The 17,894-nt window shown below is 33.1% G+C and overlaps 1 protein-coding gene and 1 long non-coding RNA gene across 2 annotated transcripts; one reads left to right on the top strand and one right to left on the bottom strand.

Annotated features, from left to right (window-relative positions):
• Positions 1-382: 382 nt before the first annotated feature.
• LOC132918818 (innexin inx2) lies at positions 383-3,757 on the top strand. Its single transcript, XM_060980186.1, has one exon. The coding sequence runs from the start codon at positions 993-995 to the stop codon at positions 2,070-2,072; it is 1,080 nt and encodes a 359-aa protein (XP_060836169.1). The 5' UTR covers positions 383-992; the 3' UTR covers positions 2,073-3,757.
• A 3,421-nt stretch (positions 3,758-7,178) lies between these two features.
• LOC132918385 (uncharacterized) lies at positions 7,179-10,068 on the bottom strand. Its single transcript, XR_009660481.1, has 3 exons — positions 9,901-10,068; positions 8,245-8,413; positions 7,179-8,058 (listed from the first exon to the last, which is right to left on the bottom strand). It is a non-coding gene; the product is annotated as an uncharacterized LOC132918385 (long non-coding RNA).
• Positions 10,069-17,894: the final 7,826 nt, after the last annotated feature.

The raw sequence follows: 17,894 nt of genomic DNA on the forward strand, positions 1-17,894 counted from the left end.
ACGTATTTTCTGTACGAGGGCCTCGCACAAGTTGGGAACCCGCGGCGGCGGGTGTGTGCACCGCGCTCGGGTAGTGTAGAAGCCGTCCCGCCGCCTCGACCGCTAGCGCTCGCGAACCGGTGGCCGGCCGACCGTCTGCCGTGGTGCCGTCGGAGTCGGTCGGTGACGGTGCGGAGACGACACGCCGAGCGAGGAATGTTGTGCCGGTTCGGCGGCGATCGGTCGCCCGGCCCCGCCGCCATGGGAACGAGTGAGAGAGTCGAACACCACACAACCGCACAACCGGTTTTTCCCTTCGGTGTATTGTCGCCGACGACGACGCGTCGTTAACAAAAGAGAGTGGCGGCTGGAGAGACCCGTTCGCGTACGGGTAGTAGCGACCAGCCGGCGGCGGGCATGCCCGTCGAATCGGCGTTTCACGCATGCGCCGTCCGACTCCATTGACCCGACGCCTCCCTTCCTACCTACCGAGTACGTCGTCCGTGGCGTCGTCACAGTTGCACACACACGAACGCAACGCACCGCCGACGTTTACGCGCACGCGCACGCACAATCAGCCGTCGCCCCACCGCACGCAGTACGCGCAGGCCGCCGCCCGCCGCCGCGAATCATTCCACGAGAAACGGCCGAGCTCGTCCGACGTGTGTGTTTATCCATGTGACCGTGTTCGGTTTATCGAATTTTTTTTTTCGCCTTCTTTCGGTAAAGATTCAAATATTGTTATCGTCTTCGTCGTATGCATTTGTGCTCGCGCGCGCGCCGACAATCGACGTGCACACACGACACACTCATCGCGACCGATTTTTACAGCGTCCATCTCCAAATGACGCGCTCCCCGTCACGCACGTGAGTCCGGGTTGAAAACGTTTTCTCCTTAATTCTTCGTCCCGACGACCGCCGCCGCCGCCGCCGTCGACGACGAGTTTCCGACTTCCGGCGGTGTGTTTCCCGTCTAGTGACTATAACCCGCACTTAAGCCCGCCGCCGCCGCCATGTTCGACGTGTTCGGCTCCGTCAAGGGGCTGCTGAAAATCGACAGCGTATGCATCGACAACAACATATTCCGATTGCACTACAAAGCGACTGTCATCATCCTGGTGGCGTTCTCGCTGCTAGTCACATCCCGCCAGTACATCGGTGACCCGATCGATTGTATCGTCGACGATGTACCGCTCAACATCATGGACACGTACTGTTGGATATACTCGACGTTCACCATACCCAACCGTATCAGTGGCCGCATCGGTAAAGACGTCGTACAGCCGGGCGTTGCATCCCACGTGGACGGAGAAGACGAGGTTAAGTACCACAAGTACTACCAGTGGGTGTGCTTCGTGCTCTTTTTCCAGGCCATGTTCTTCTACCTGCCCAGGTACATGTGGAAGACGTGGGAGGGTGGCCGCATCAAGATGCTTGTGCTCGACCTCAACTGCCCGATCATCAGCGAGGACTGCAAGGCCGACCGCAAGAAACTACTGATCGACTACTTTGCCACTAACCTGCACACACAGAATTTCTATGCCATACGCTTCTTCCTATGCGAGTTCCTCAACTTTGTCAACGTCATTGCCCAGATATTCTTCATGGACTACTTCCTCGAAGGTGAGTTCAGTACATACGGTTCAGACGTGCTACGGTTCACTGAAATGGAGCCTGAAGAGCGAGAAGATCCTATGGCTCGAGTGTTCCCAAAAGTTACAAAGTGTACATTCCACAAATATGGTCCATCGGGATCCATCCAGAAGTTAGATGGTCTGTGCGTGTTGCCACTCAACATTGTCAACGAAAAAATCTATGTGTTTCTGTGGTTCTGGTTCTTGTTTGTTGCCATACTCAGTGGTCTCAATTTGGTGTACCGTACGGCTGTTGTAGTGATGCCCAAATTCCGTTTGTTGTTGTTGAGAGCAAGATCTCGTTTGGCTCCTCAGGATGAAGTCGAAACCATTACTAAGAAGTGTCAGATAGGTGATTGGTTTGTTTTGTACCAGTTGGGCAAGAACATTGACCCCTTAATTTTCAAGGAGCTTGTATCAGACTTAGCCAAGCGGTTGGACGGTAAGCAGAGCGTATAAATATGACTTGATTCAACTTCAAATATGTATTTAAATACTAAATTAAACAAAAAATTGTTAGCTTAGGGTAATCAAAGAATGGATAAGCAATAATTTTAGACAATTTGTTTTATTTTTTTCAATATAATTTTTATCACCCCATAGAAGCATGGCGCTATCTATTCATGATGTTATTAAAATTAATTTCTGATCGCCTTTATCGGAAAACACAGGGGTTGTGCAGTTAAAAAATGTGTTCATGAATAACCTTCTTGGTTTTTAAAATATGATTGACAATTTTGAACTATAATTTTTACAATATTTTCTATTTATATTCTTATTTTTATAACAAGATAAATTATTGTTGGTCTCATTTTCTTCTACATAACGTACAATATAACTTTATGTCTGTGTTCACACAGACTACAGGCATGTGATGCGAATGTGATATTTAGTTGCATTCTTTAAGACACCTAACATTAACATAATATTTGGAGCATTGATAACCTATGGTTTCATGCTACATAATCCTTATGAACACAATGATTGGCCATTAAAAATATTTACTTGTATATTAATAATTCATCTTTGCAAATTACTTATAACTTAAATTGTTCACTCTTTATTAAGTACAATAAATGTATTCATCTAAATATTATAAATTATTTTAAGATACATCATTGTCTCTACCCATTACAGTAGTAGTGTTATTTCATAAAGTTTCATAATAGTGTTACTAGTTACACTACTCAACTATTTATATATTTTGCAATAATCGAAACATTTTTCGAGTCTTCCATTTTGAGCAAATTATGTGTTCATGCGTTTTATATATTTATATTAATTTTAATTAATATTAATTTTTCATTAACATTCCACAATCAAACATATTCAGGTAATGAAACCTTCTTTTTTTAATCTACATATACAACTAAATAAGTAAAATTAACGAATTTCGCACAAACATTGTACAAAATTGTCTTATTCTTTCTTATTAAATGTGTAAATACGTAAAAAAAAAATTGGGCCTCGTGAATGTAATTTATGAATTATATAAAGATAATCATGAAACATATATGTGATGCTAATTAGCTGTAATAATTATTTTAGATTTAGTTTTAATACTGACTTTTTTTTTTTTTGTCTAGTTTTTAAGTTCTTATAATATAATACATTTATATTATATTATTATTATTATTATTATTAGCTATATATTATTTAAATATGTATGTTAACAATGAAATTCCATAAGTGCCTTTTGTACTATATAAATATATATAGTAATATTATTGATGTGCATATCTCGACGAATTATCATGTACGCTCAAAATTAATTATTCAACATTCCATATTGATATTTAACTGTACGATGACCACTTGGTATACACACTCCTGAGTGTATTAAAAAAAAAAAAAAACGCGCACACAGCTGCTATGTCAATTAAGTCCAAATTGACTGCCAATATAAGACTATTAGATACTGTTTTATTCAAGACAATAAAAAATTTAAGAAAAAAAGACATTTTATAAGTATTTAATATGACTGGTGATTTTTTTCTTCTATTATTTATATTTGTAATTGTTTGCAGGGATCATATGACTTACTGTAAAGATATTATATAAACTATCAAATTGTGTACACCATATTTTTGATATATATATATATTTGTATTTGAAACCTAATAAACTAAATCCGTTTAATAATATTAATTTTATTTTTTTTATCTATTATTTTTATCTTTTTGTAATTGTTATAGGTGAAAACATTTTATAGATCAGTCGTGTTCTAACCTAATCAATCATGTCCTTTTGAATCCGTCGATTCATAATGTAATTTTGTGTAACTAGGCAAAAGGTATGGAAATAAATGAAAAAAAAATGTTAACTTTAACGACGGAAATTGGTGAATCTATATGGGATTATAATATTATTATTATTATTACCACGACGATGGTGTGGTCATACATTGTTAGTGATTTTCCATTATAGTTAACTACTACAACAGCAGGTGAATGTTGTGGTTTGCGAACAACCGTTAATTCAACAGTCATTGATCTGCGACCACAATAATTTTTATTTCTATGATAAAAGACGACTAACCTGAGGTAGGTATGAAACACTTCCGTTTTCACATGATAGTTCGCTAGTTCTGCGATAATTTCAGCGCGTTGTTATTAAATAAAAATTACGTACCTATCACTTTGAAAATTCTATTATTGATTATAAATATTGGTATTTATGATCAATGAAAGTATCAGACGTTTTATTTCGTATGCAATTTCTAATTAATATTATTTATTTAGTAAACTGTTGTATATTAGCTATTGGCTATTGATTGACATAATTATCAAACAAATTTATTAATGTACAAAGTTTTCATCGTTCGTTTACATTTAACCATTTCCGTCTGAACATTAAAATATGGTATCGAAATCTTAATAATCATTTTTTCGAGTTAATAAAATTATTAAACGACGAAAACTATTTACGTACAAAACAAACAACATCATAACATTTATCATTCGAGATAGAATTTAGAAGTTTCCCCGGAAGGAACAATATTTTTATTAGTCGCCATATTATAATCTATTATATTATATACATTCCATCTAACAAAGGGGGGAACGTGTGTGTAATTTAATATATGACCTCGAAAAATGCATGTCCATTGCGCCATCACGGCTTTTATCAGTTATACAATAAATTATGTTTTAAGTACCAATGGTGCTTGCACTAAATGCATTTTCTTCGTGATATACTTGTAGCATTAATTTTTCAAAATCGTTCGCCGGACAAATATTCAATAACGTAGAGGTAATAATAATAATATTTAATCATTTTTGTAGAAACCATAATGCTTAATGTATTTTAATTTTTAATAAACCATTGTAAATTGTTGCAGAATGAGGTAAGTATGTTAAACACTGAACACCGTAAACACAGATAGGAGAGAATTGGGGGAAGATTTAAGTTATCAAAAACTGATCAGATAATGATGTAAAAATAATATATACCGTAAGAAAGGTATTTTATGGATTGCATTAAAATAACCTAACCTCCCCTCTTTCAAAATATTGAGTTTATTTATAAATATATGATGATTAAAATATATTCAGCGCATGATGACGTTTAGGATCATTTATATGAACAATATTTTTTATTATTTTCATTTAAAATAATGATTAAAATAGAGTAAAACAACATGCACGCGTTAAATATTATACATATATTACCATACTAACGACACTGATTAAACACCGGTCTTAGGTACCGTTAGACCTTAGAGCACTTACATAAAATGTTCTATTTCCTTCAATGACCCCAGACTATTGTAAGCAATTATGAGATCGGTCAACTACTTGGCATAACACAACCCAGCCAATTGTGCTGCAATTATTGTGATATAGAGATTAGAAATATATAAATCTATGTTTTGTTGTGTAGCATTTGGTAGATACTGGTTTATTTTTTGTTGTATTACACGTAGTTAGAAAATAGAAACACTAGAAACTACTTTATACACATATTTTGAAGTATAGGAACAGCACAACAACAAAGAAAAAATGGCTACACATAGCGCTCAAGAAAGTGTGATGAGAACAATTTTTTAAGGAAACAAATTTCTGCTAATATAATAATGTATATATTATAAAAAAAGAAACTATTATATAATATTACATTATTACCTAATAAATAGCCATTGTATCATTATTATTATTGGCATGGTAATCATAATTAATATAAGTAGGTACCTAGGTATTTAGATTTAAACTTAAATTTTATTCCTAGGTAACATTTTTTAATCACTGTTATCATTATACATATATTTGATAACCATACGTGCACATAAGACAATCATTGCAATTTGCAGGTAAGTACCTTTATTCTTTAATGTTTTATTTTCAAATTTAAAAATAACCATTCTAGTGCACTGCAATATAAAACTTACTTGCTTACATGACGTGACTACTAATAGTAGTTCACATTCCCATTTCCCATACTAAGAAAATATAATATTTATCTAATATAACTTATAACTTGCATATTTTTTTTAATTGAATGTTAATGACTAGGTAGTTATGTTTAATATATAACTATTATTTCACGTGATGTATTAAATACACTGGCTGAACTATCGTTTATCGAGAGGGTAGTATCAATATCATAATGTTTTCATCTAAAACTGTCCAATATACTTTTAATAATAATAAAATAAAATTATCACGAGTGTTAAGTATATGTTTATTGTATGTTATTTATTATCTGGAATGGTTATTGTGTTATTGAACTGTTATTCCATAAATATTCTTAAAAAAATTAGTTTTATTAATTTGATATGATGAAAAATATTAGAATTTGTTTACAAGGATAATCATAACAAATTATGGCAGTTTTAATAGTTTTAATAAAAAAAAACACTGAGACCGCAATTTGCCTATAATAGTATAATTTCACCTCTTGCGCAAAATAAATGTTCACGTAATATGATTATAGTCTTAATTACCTCGTGAGCACGGTTATATTGTATGTGGGCATTTATCATTTATGTAGTATTCAAAGGCAATCAAACAAATAACACGGTAATCCATTAAAATTAAAGATACTGTTACCTACTTACCTACATGTCAAATATTTATCTTAATCGTCACAACCGGAAAACTATTGTCTAGTACAATAATTGTACAATTTGCACTATATTGTATAGCCAGTTAATCGGGCTTGAGGGAGTGAGGAGAGTAATCAAAAAGAAGAAAAGGCCATAATTTTATTTAAATGTCTATCTGCACTTGAGTTTTTGTATAACTTTAATGTGCGAAAAATATTTTGTACGTACAGTTACATATATGCATATTGTATATACAAAAGGAATAATACGGCAATTTATTGGTAACTAGTATTAGGTATAGATAGGAAACGAAGTAAAGAAAAAAAATAAAGCTGTGAAGAGTGAAGTTCATATGTGATATATAAATATATAATAGTAGTATTAATATACAAATCATAAAGACATAAAATAAGTAAATTTATTCTATGAAATTATAAAAACATTTTATTTTTTACATATTTAGTATTTTCTGCTTACTTTAGTGTTGGTAGTGATAGTGTGATACAATTCACAAGTTGCAGTAACTAATTCTTGATTTGGTTTATAATAAATTGAAATTATCTAGTGAAAATTTTTACAAGATTCCAAGGCTGGATGTATGATTATAGATTGAAGTTAATTCGTAGTGAAAAACTTCAGTGGAGTATTATTCACTTAAATTCAATAATAAATAATTATGATAGGAATTTGATGGATGGTTTATACAAAAAATGCTTACTGTTATTATATGGTTGTTTAATAAAAAATATAGGAGCTACTTGGAACTTATATTAAAAAATGATTAAATTGTTTTGAATATTTTGATAAAGAATTTTGAGAAGTTTGATGTCGTAAAACAAAATAAATTGTTAATTTTATGTTGTGCTCGACATTTTAATAATGGTCAATAAGTTTTATTTTATAATATCGAACTTCTCAAAACTTTAGCCCTGTTGGCTGTATATAAGATGTAACCAAGTTTCGGATAATTATTTCAATAATTTCTTTAAATATAATGGCAATTTTACCAAAAATATAATATTATGATGATGACACTTTCAAACGACATGAATACAGTTACAAATCACAATTTTTCTGAATTCAAGTCATTATTTGTGACCGGTAAACCCTTGAATATTAAAAACAAAAATCATCGTAGAATACATATAGATATTTCAATTTTGACGAGGATAGATCAAATTTTCTGTTACGGTTCACTTTTCAACGGAATACGGAAACCCCTCATGATTTAAAGTGGACATATTTTCATTTAAAAACAGTTTTATTGTTGTCGTTCACGGCCACTGATGCACGTATAATATACTATGTACATATTATTATAATACAAAGGCCTACATTATTGTCTCCGCCCACGCGTTTGCTCTGAAAGGTAGTTCCGGTCGGTACAGTTTTCCTTGTATTCTATATAGTTTTTTTAATATTTTATTATTATAAATCCACATGGTCAATATATTATCTGAATAACATTTGCATATTATACAGCGTGGTCCACCGTGTTTTCCCGTTTTCCTGTGTTAGTTTTATACGAGAAAACGGGAAATCACCGTGAACCACTCGGTATATATTAGAGTATTGTGTGTACAGTACCTAGATAATTTCGTTTTGTATTCGTTTTTGGTCCTCAATACACATCTAATAAACAACAAAGCCTTGTACTTATATTATTATACAGTCTGTATGCCCGGAATCGACCTCTGAATTCGTTCCAGTATAAATCCTCGCGCCCGTTGATAAGCGCAGCCTGCTGTTGGAATACCTATGAAATAAGAACATAGCACTATAATATAATAATAATATATAATTTCGCACAACGTTATCATTATTGGGAGACAATTTTCGGTCATTTTCGATATCAATATTAAACTTCTGTATCGTAATATCGCGTATATGTCACCGCGCTATAGAATACACATTTAAAGCATTATATTATATCTCCTTTTGATAAACACTTTAGTCTTACCACTCTTAACATAACATTTATCTATTAGTATTTAGTATTTATTATATACTATATGTGTCCATACATAACTAATACATATGACAGATATAAACATTATACGCCGGTAGGTAGTAAATTAAGAACTAATAAAAACAATCATTTTCAAGACCCAAACATTAATTTTCAAAATATCAATACCAATAACAGTAACGTGTATTGCGCGGATGTGACGTCCTCTTAATGCAACGACCGATCGTGTGCGGTCAACCGGTACAACGTGATCGGAGAACAAGACGTCTTCGGTGGAGGAACGAGCTGCTGAAACTCTTGTCGAACGAATTAAACGCAGTAACGCACTCGTTAGTCGCTGTACGATCGTCCACGATATCATCTGCCTATTTTGCCGGGGGTCTGCACGTGTTGCCGCCGTGTTGAGTTGGGTTTATAAATGGACCGTTTTTTCCCATAGACGATCAAGCTTTTATACTGGTCGAATTCATGCACAGGGGCAGAATTTCAATAAAAACTGCAGGGGATAATGAATTGCTTATTATTTTTAAGTTACTCAGTCTGTTAGCCTGGTGCGACCATAGATTACAGTATTACATAATGAGCAACTTCGCCCCCTTCCACCTATAACCAACGTCATGGTTAAAGATTTAGTCATACCTCGGTATACCTTTAATCGTGCATTCGTGCCTGACAACATAATATGCCTCAGCGTAAATAAGAACTAATTAACCGTAAATGGCAAAAGTACATAAAACACGAGACCAGGAGGTTCGTCTGATTTCAAAATTGAGGGGTCCTAGCACACCCAAGCGGCCAAGCTCGTCCCGAATCTCGCCTATCATCTCTATATACGCATACGTTCGTCGATCGACCGATATCGGAGGCGGTAGGGATTTTATAATCACATAATAACATCGTAAGACGTCCATTGTGTTTCGACGACGTAATGTAGGTACGTGCAGTGCAGTGTGCCTATATGCGCGCACAGTATAAATATGTGGATAGAACGAAAGAGAGAACGTTTCCGACGTCTCGTACGGTGGTCGCGTCTTACGATGGGTTATAACTTATAATATTATTATCGCGTCGTGCGGTGCACAGCAGTTGTACACATTATATTACAACGACGGAAAGTCGTCAAACGCGCACACGGGAGACGGACAAACGGCGGCGGCGGCGGCGGTGTGGGCGTGACAGAGACCGTACGCGGAGGGACAGAGATGGAACCAGTGAAAAATACCTTGTCGTTCCTTTAATGGAAACCGTGCCTATATAGATATACATATACATACACATTACGACCGCAGCAGCAGCAACAGCGACAGCAGCAGCAGTCCGTGAAGTCTTCGTATAAACCGGTTCGTACAATATTATTATAATACGGACTTACGGTGTGTGTGCGTGTGCGCACGCGCGTGTACGTCATACACGGTGAGATAGGTACCTACCGTGTGCGTGTGTGCACTGGCACCGATTGTCGTGAGGAAAGAGGGGAAAAGGGGTTAAGAGAAAGACCGATGGTGGATAGGACGTGCGCGTGCGTGTATTTATGCATAATGAAACCTGTCCAGACGAATGAACCCGGCGGACGCGGCGGCGGCGGCGTCCTCTCATCTGTGTTGTTGTATATAGGTACACTACAACCTCCGCGTGCAGCCATGTATATTACCTGCACACGGGTATAAACCTATACGATATATTATGTTATAATATTATATGTATTATTATGAGCGTATATAAGATTTTTGAGCGTGAGTCACGCAGTTTAAAATAAATAAATTCCGGCCGGTTCTTGGTGACCGTCGTGTGCGACTCGAACGTGAAGGGACGTGAGTGACGACTTCATTTTCGTCGGAGTGCGTTTGTAATAGTAATAACAATATATAATGTATTAAAACGCCCGTCGTCGTTGTCGTGTGAGAGATAATAAAATGTACGTTGGACAGATAGGTATACGACCTCATGAGTACCATGGGTACGTGTGTATTATAATACGTCTCTCCCGTTGTAACGTGTAAACTCCCGTCGACCTGTTGTACCCGGCTCGCCGCCACACCCGAAGAAACTTACCGAAACACTTACCCGCGTAGGCGCACATCGCAGGTGTGCTTAGCTCCCGGAATTCTAGAGCTAGCACCACCACGAACCCCAACACATACCTATCTCAATGTTATTATCTTCAGTGGTTCCTTATTATGATGTTTTCTGTTTATGCGTCTCAGAATAAATATTTCAATATTACGAGTCAATAATATTTTAACAACAAACAGTCACTATACTTCGAAAATTGTTAGACGTTAGACTTTTTGGAAAACGTAATCTATACATACTTACATCGTGCAATATTTTAATATTTGCTTTACCTTGCCATGTGTGTTGTAATATAATCAATCGTCAACTATATGTGTTAAATTTAATTTAAGTCCATCATTATCGACGATTTTTGTTTTTGAGTACGCTCCGAGTCTCTGGCTATAATCTATGATATAATTATCTTGAATTATTCAAGTACTCGGCGGAAATCGTTAATTCCAGTTTTTTAAAACGCTTACATAAGCCGATAATAATGTGATCATCTGAGATGTTTGCGAACACGATTGCCATCTTGACATTATCATCATTTAACAATTAACCTAACCTGATATTTTTATCCCGAGATAGAGTGGTAAGTGGTATACCTACATAAGTTTCTTAAAAATATATTTTAAAATTACCTTTATTAGACTGAAAATTCGAAACATGCTGTTTTTCATGCTATAAGGACATATTTTCACTCCAACGTGATCTTCTTACACGACATGAATTTTTAAAATAAGTTAAGATCGTATTGTTTTATCTATTCTCATGATTATTTTAACAAATGTTAATAATTTATAACCAAATTTAATATTTATTAATTAATTTATCAAAATTTGACTACAAAAATGTAGATATGTTGTTGGTAATGTTGGTATACATTTTTTTAAGCCCAACAATTAATTACGAATTTCAGATAAATAAATATAAAAAGTTGTTCGACGTTCGTGCAATCTTAAGTAAACATTTTATGACGTATAAATTCGTTTTCAATATCAAAATTGATAACAAATAACAATATAACATTTTTAATTTTAATCCTTAAGGCTTGAAAGTGTAAAACAGTATTCCTCATAAGTTGATCTTATCTTATTGGAACTTAAAAATAAAGTAATAACATAGTAATAAACAGTGGCTGGGAATTGTCCGCATACAAATAACAAATGGTAATTTTGTTCGCTTCGACGCCATTCCTAAACGCCGATGGGTGGCAATATTGACTTAGTTTCGTTTATCATACACCTTTTATGTGATATAATTTAATATTAATTCGTGAACCTCGAACTCGAGTACGGTAATGTTAGTGTTGAACAACGTATTGGAAATCTTGTTGACAAACACGGTGACTATAGATATCGATGTGCACTCCATGCACTATAATATGTGCTACACAGTACACTGCTGCGGGTAAATGAAGAACGAACAACAGCCACAGGTACTGCGGACTCAGCGCTGTATCCGTGTGAATGCCGTCGCATGTGTAGGCGTACTTATGTGTGTATACTATTATAGGTAACAATAAGATGCATTATGTATTGTGATATCGTTGCCCTTTTTTCATTCTCCTTTGAAAACACGGCCATAGGGACGTACGCGACCTCGACGATTGTTTGTGTAATGGTACTACGGTGTTATAATATATATACATATATAAATTATCATTATAGACCTAGCGCGTTCCACGAAATCACTGCAGTAAGGACGGTAAAAATCCTGTCCATAACATGTAGGTACGCGTTGTTGTTGTTGTTAACTTGTTGCTTAGGAATTTACAACGACGGTCACTGTTTTGAAAAAAAAAAAATGAAAAAGGATCGATCGATGAACAAACCCAAACGAAAAAAATTAATTTCCATGTCGGTTCGGTCAAATCGGATGTTTGCATGGGACACGTCCACACCCCGGGCACTGGCGTTCCCTCTGCGGTGGCTTATTCTCCAACTATTCATCACAGTGGAGCAAAGTCCCGAACACGTAAATCTCTTTTCGTATACGTTACCCATATAAATTGGTGTAATATATCTCTTTTTGTCGAAGACATCTCTATCGTTTGTATCTGCAGGACACTGTTCAGCTTCGGCAGCTGGTCGATAACAACAATACGTTTAGATATATCCTATATATATAGGCGTGTATATATATGATGTATCATGTATCCATCATTCATCGTGCAGATTTACAATTATACTATTATCAGTTTCAAGCCTGAGGTGACACAAAGAGATTTCGACATTTTCGATTTGGTAAAAGGCTGATGGAGTTTTGTATATCACGGCTCTAATAGTGACATTATAACGAAAACATTTTAATATCATTTCTTAAATCAATATTCAATAATTATTCGTCTAATTTCTATAAAAGTTTACCTCTTTTGTTCCGATTCCATCGCATAGGCCATAGAGGTAAAGTCGCCCGCACACACTTTCACTACTAATATCTATCTACATATTATTTCCTTAAGATTGATAGCCACGCTGGAAGCGGTGAGTCGTGATTTGTACCGCTGTATTCACGGTTCGTACTTCATCCGCGTCATAAGTTTGATCTATAGAGGGTTTGTGGGTTTTTTCTTAATAAAAATTAGGATAGGAAATTTGGTTACAGAAATTATTAGACATAGTACTAGTTATACTAGTTATATTGGTTATAAGACTTTAGTGGGGTTTGGTACCTTGAGTTTTATTATACCTAGAATCTAGATATATGAAAACCTAGGATCGACATTTAATCCAATTATAGGCATTTAGGATTGAAGTTTACTCCACACACCTACTTAACGTCAAATCTATATCATAAAGTGAATTTTTATAGCTTTTCATTTGCATATAATAAAAAAAAATTAAATTATTAAAACCTATCTTGACCAATAAATAATTTACTAAGGAATTTTTATTTGTTATTTATTACATTAAACAAAACTCTTAAATTTAAAAATGATTAGTATACCTAGTAAATATTTTATTAAGAAAAATAAGTATTCTCAAAGTTGTAATAGTTAATTATAATTTATTTAAAAGTAAAAATGCATTTAAATAATAAGTTCGTAAAACCTTATATTTTATAATTATAATTTTACCATTATTAATTATTATTAACAATTATTGATCAAGATTACCACTCTTTCGATAATAGAACATGTATTACCATTATTTCTTTTTTTATAATTTTTATCCGGAAATTGACCGGGATTAAGAAAATATAGATTCAATAAAAACAAAAATAATATGATAGTTCACTATACAAAATGTATAATTCATCTCCATTTTTGTTTTTTATTTTTTTATTATATATTTTTGGATTATGGTACTTTTTTGTTATCGTTTTAAAGTATTTTTTTCCATTTGATAACGTTTTTAATCCTTGACATTATTATGTTATACTGCGACGACACATAAATGCGGTTAGACAACCAAGACGCCGGTTGATAAATTTTGGATTTCCTGTGCTTACACGATGTACAGATATCAGTATAACAAATATATATATATATATATATGCAACAACACGCGCGTCGAATCGAATTATTCACCTTCTTGTCAGTACCTGCTTATACTATAGAATTTAATCAGAATTCGTCCGTCGTCGAGAAAGGTTTAACGGATCATAATATATTATTTATACGTAGTAAGTATATACAAATACAGTACACCGTGGTACCCATATTAGCTATACTTAAAAAATATATATTTATCGTCGGCCATTTAATTGTTGCATTTATAATGTCTCTATTATTATAAACAAAGGTGACTTGTTGAAATTTACGTTAAAATTTATATTAACTTATAATTTTTTTTAATAGGTGTTGAAAATCATGTTATTTAAAAATGTAATATTTGTTTGTTTTAGACAGATGTTAAACATAAATAAAATACAAAATATTATGTTAGATTTTACATATTAATGATTAAAGTATGATAAAACTATATTCTATAACTATATTGTCTAGTATATGTGCATTATTTATACCATCAAAATGTTAAATCATTGCAACAATATGATTTAGTTAAATTTGACTTTTTTAGTATAATTTGAAAGTATGTGTTTGTATAAATCTTTTATACTTTTATATTGGTACACGCCAATAAAAGCAGTAAAATAAATCGTGGTATAAAATGCCAATATAGTCATTACACCATACAATCGATTAACCGTTAGGTTACCAACTGTATTGTTTAATTGTTATTTTTTAGAGTAAAGTCTACCATCGATCGATATCTGCTATATAAGATTGTAATTCTAGGTATAAATTACTTTTACCTAATGGAATTTCAAATATACCGTTTTATTTTTCTCAAAAACATAATCATTGTGTGGTATATCTTGCCCACTATTTGATATTTTCAGTGACATCGGATCGACTTTCTACAAATATTTTTTATCATATTTGATTCTACAAAAATATATTTTTACAATAATATATAGAGCTCGTAAAATAATTTTTATGTTTTTTTTCTCACTTGAACATTTTATTAATTTATAAATTTCCGGTTATCTGTCATCATACTAAATATTTTTTAAGTATTTTAAATTTTTTTATTATTTTATTTTGAAATAAATGTACGTAAGCTAAACGTTTGATAAAGCTTCTGATGAGCCATATTATTACTTTTTTCATTTTTTGTCGTATAATATAAATTATGAATACTTTATCCCGTATCCAGTGGACTGGCATAATCGTACCATCCATGGGCTAAAACGCCAATGCCTTATTACTTATAAGTTATTAACTTATTACTTATTGATTTCTGCAAAATGTCCTACTATAATACCAACGAATAGTTGACATTTAATGATTAGTATTTTAAACCATTTAAGCTGAAAAGTAGAAAATTCTTAATTATACTGTAATAATAATATAACTAATGTGCATGTATTGTCACCGTTATATGGTATGTATATAAGGAAAAGCACGATAAGGTATTGGTAGAGAATAAGGATTTAGTTGTTGACTTTTTTTTCAATTGAAAATCATAATATAATATTATCGATCTTCAATTTTTCCCGACCATCCGTTGTGTTTGATAAAAAATAGAAATCCCAAGTGAAATAAAATTCTGTGTAGCGTACTACTGATGAGTGGTATAATACTGCAACGATTCGATTCGATACGAACACCGGAACACCGGAAAACCGGATCGGTGATGAAACGCTGTGGGGGTAATATTGTCTTGTACAAGAGATGGTTTATTAACCACTTGTTTATAAATTGTCGGAAACATCGACGATTTTTATAATTATTCGCGAATAGTTTTGATGAATCATTCGAATAAAATTATATAATTTATTAGTCAGAGGTTTCAGCGTCACGGAGAGAAGAGAAATAACAATATATTAATATTATACATTATGCATTTATGCAGTATAAAAAATATTATAAAACACTGTTATACATATTATACATATTTGTCGTGTCGTTCGAAGTTCGAACATGTACAGAATACCATCCAGAGTTGTGGTTGTCACTCGTTGCTATTTGATTACGTATTTTGATAAACAGTTTAATAGACTAGTCTATAAACTTCATATATAATAATATAATATATAGATATATATTTTAAGAAGTAATTATTATAATAATATATTTGTTAAGGCGTTCCTTGGTTAATTTCTGTTTAGCTTTCTAGAGGGATTTCCTGAAATAGTTAAAGAATACATTTGGGTGATAAGAGGTGTGATTAATAAGTTTATTATGAATTAAGTTAGTAATGTTAGTATATTAAATTGATCCTCAAGATTTTAAAGTTATATTATTTGATATTATGATATAGGTTTTAAATCCTCAGAAATTCTAAAAGATCTTTTATTTTTCTTACAGGCTAGGTAAAAAAAGAAAATATCAAGCTCTGGATCAGCCACTGGTGAAAACGCTGCGCCCCATTCGATTGCTGCATCAGTGGAGTAACGCCGTCTTTGTGTCATTTATAATAATAATATATTATATATAGATTGATCTCGCGTTTTCGGTTTCGATTGTACTCATTCCAAACGTCACGAAATGAAATAAAAACGTATCTAACAGCGAGAGAAACAAAAAAACAGAAATCCACTAATTTTCCATTATCACGCAACGCAGTATCGATGTGTATTTATTAATTTTTTACGCATTTGCGGCTTACAGTTTTCCATTGCCGCCCACTATTGTTCGTAACGCAACGCTGCCGGCTCTACGTGTCGTATCTAATTATTATTATATGTACCTACCTAGATTACCTTTTTAATTTGTATTAACTAAATTTTATTTTTTTATTTTTATTAATTATATAAAATTATAGCAATAAGTTTGATATAGTGATTTTTTATAGCGGTTATCACATTTGATTGTCCTTAAACTTTTAACACTAAACACATTTGAGATACAACCTAACTAAAGATTTATTAAAAAATTATCTGTTCATAATTATTGCATAATAATATAAATATTTTTGAGTGGTAAATAGAAAAATCGACGCTATCTATTATTACCACATTAAGAAATGATCGTGCAGAGGAAAAAAAGTATTTTAAGACTGCTAGAGATAAGCAAAAACAAATGTTAAGAATAAGTAGAATAACGTGTATCGATACGGCAATGCTGGTATGTAATCGGTATAATATCGAAGTTAAATTTGCCAAACGAAGTAGCCGTAGGTAGTCGATTTTCATTTTATTAAATAAAAGTCTTCTATAACAGAGATTAAATTATTAGGATATTTTTAATTTTAATAATTTTACATAAATATATTTGTGTGTGATAGGTTACAATATTGGTCAAGCAAAAGTTTGTGTGTTGACTGACAATTAGACTTGTTGACTGACTTAATAGTTACTTATAGGTTTAAAATAATTCATACATTTTAGGTTTAATTTTTATAAAATATATGCAATTCTTTTATATGCTAATGGAAAACTAATAAAAAAAATATGAAACAATTCTTTCTAGTCTCACGATATAATGTTTATCAAGAAGATAGGAAGAGGCTATTTTTTCATATGTGCGATATGGGAATTTGAAAGTATTTTCATTCCAACTAACCGGTGTCCGGTTGATATAGTAAATCAATAATAGTCCTGAAAAAATATTTCAATTTATTGTAAAGTCTACCCCTAGAGATCAACTTTTCCCTTATATTGGATAACAACTTACAAATATTTCCAAAAATTGAATAATTTTGACCAACTTTTAATTTATACTATTTTCACTGTTTTAATTTTTTTTTATAGTAGTAGAATT

Source organism: Rhopalosiphum padi, chromosome 1 (genome assembly GCF_020882245.1).
Source record: "Rhopalosiphum padi isolate XX-2018 chromosome 1, ASM2088224v1, whole genome shotgun sequence".
NCBI lineage: Eukaryota > Metazoa > Arthropoda > Insecta > Hemiptera > Aphididae > Rhopalosiphum > Rhopalosiphum padi.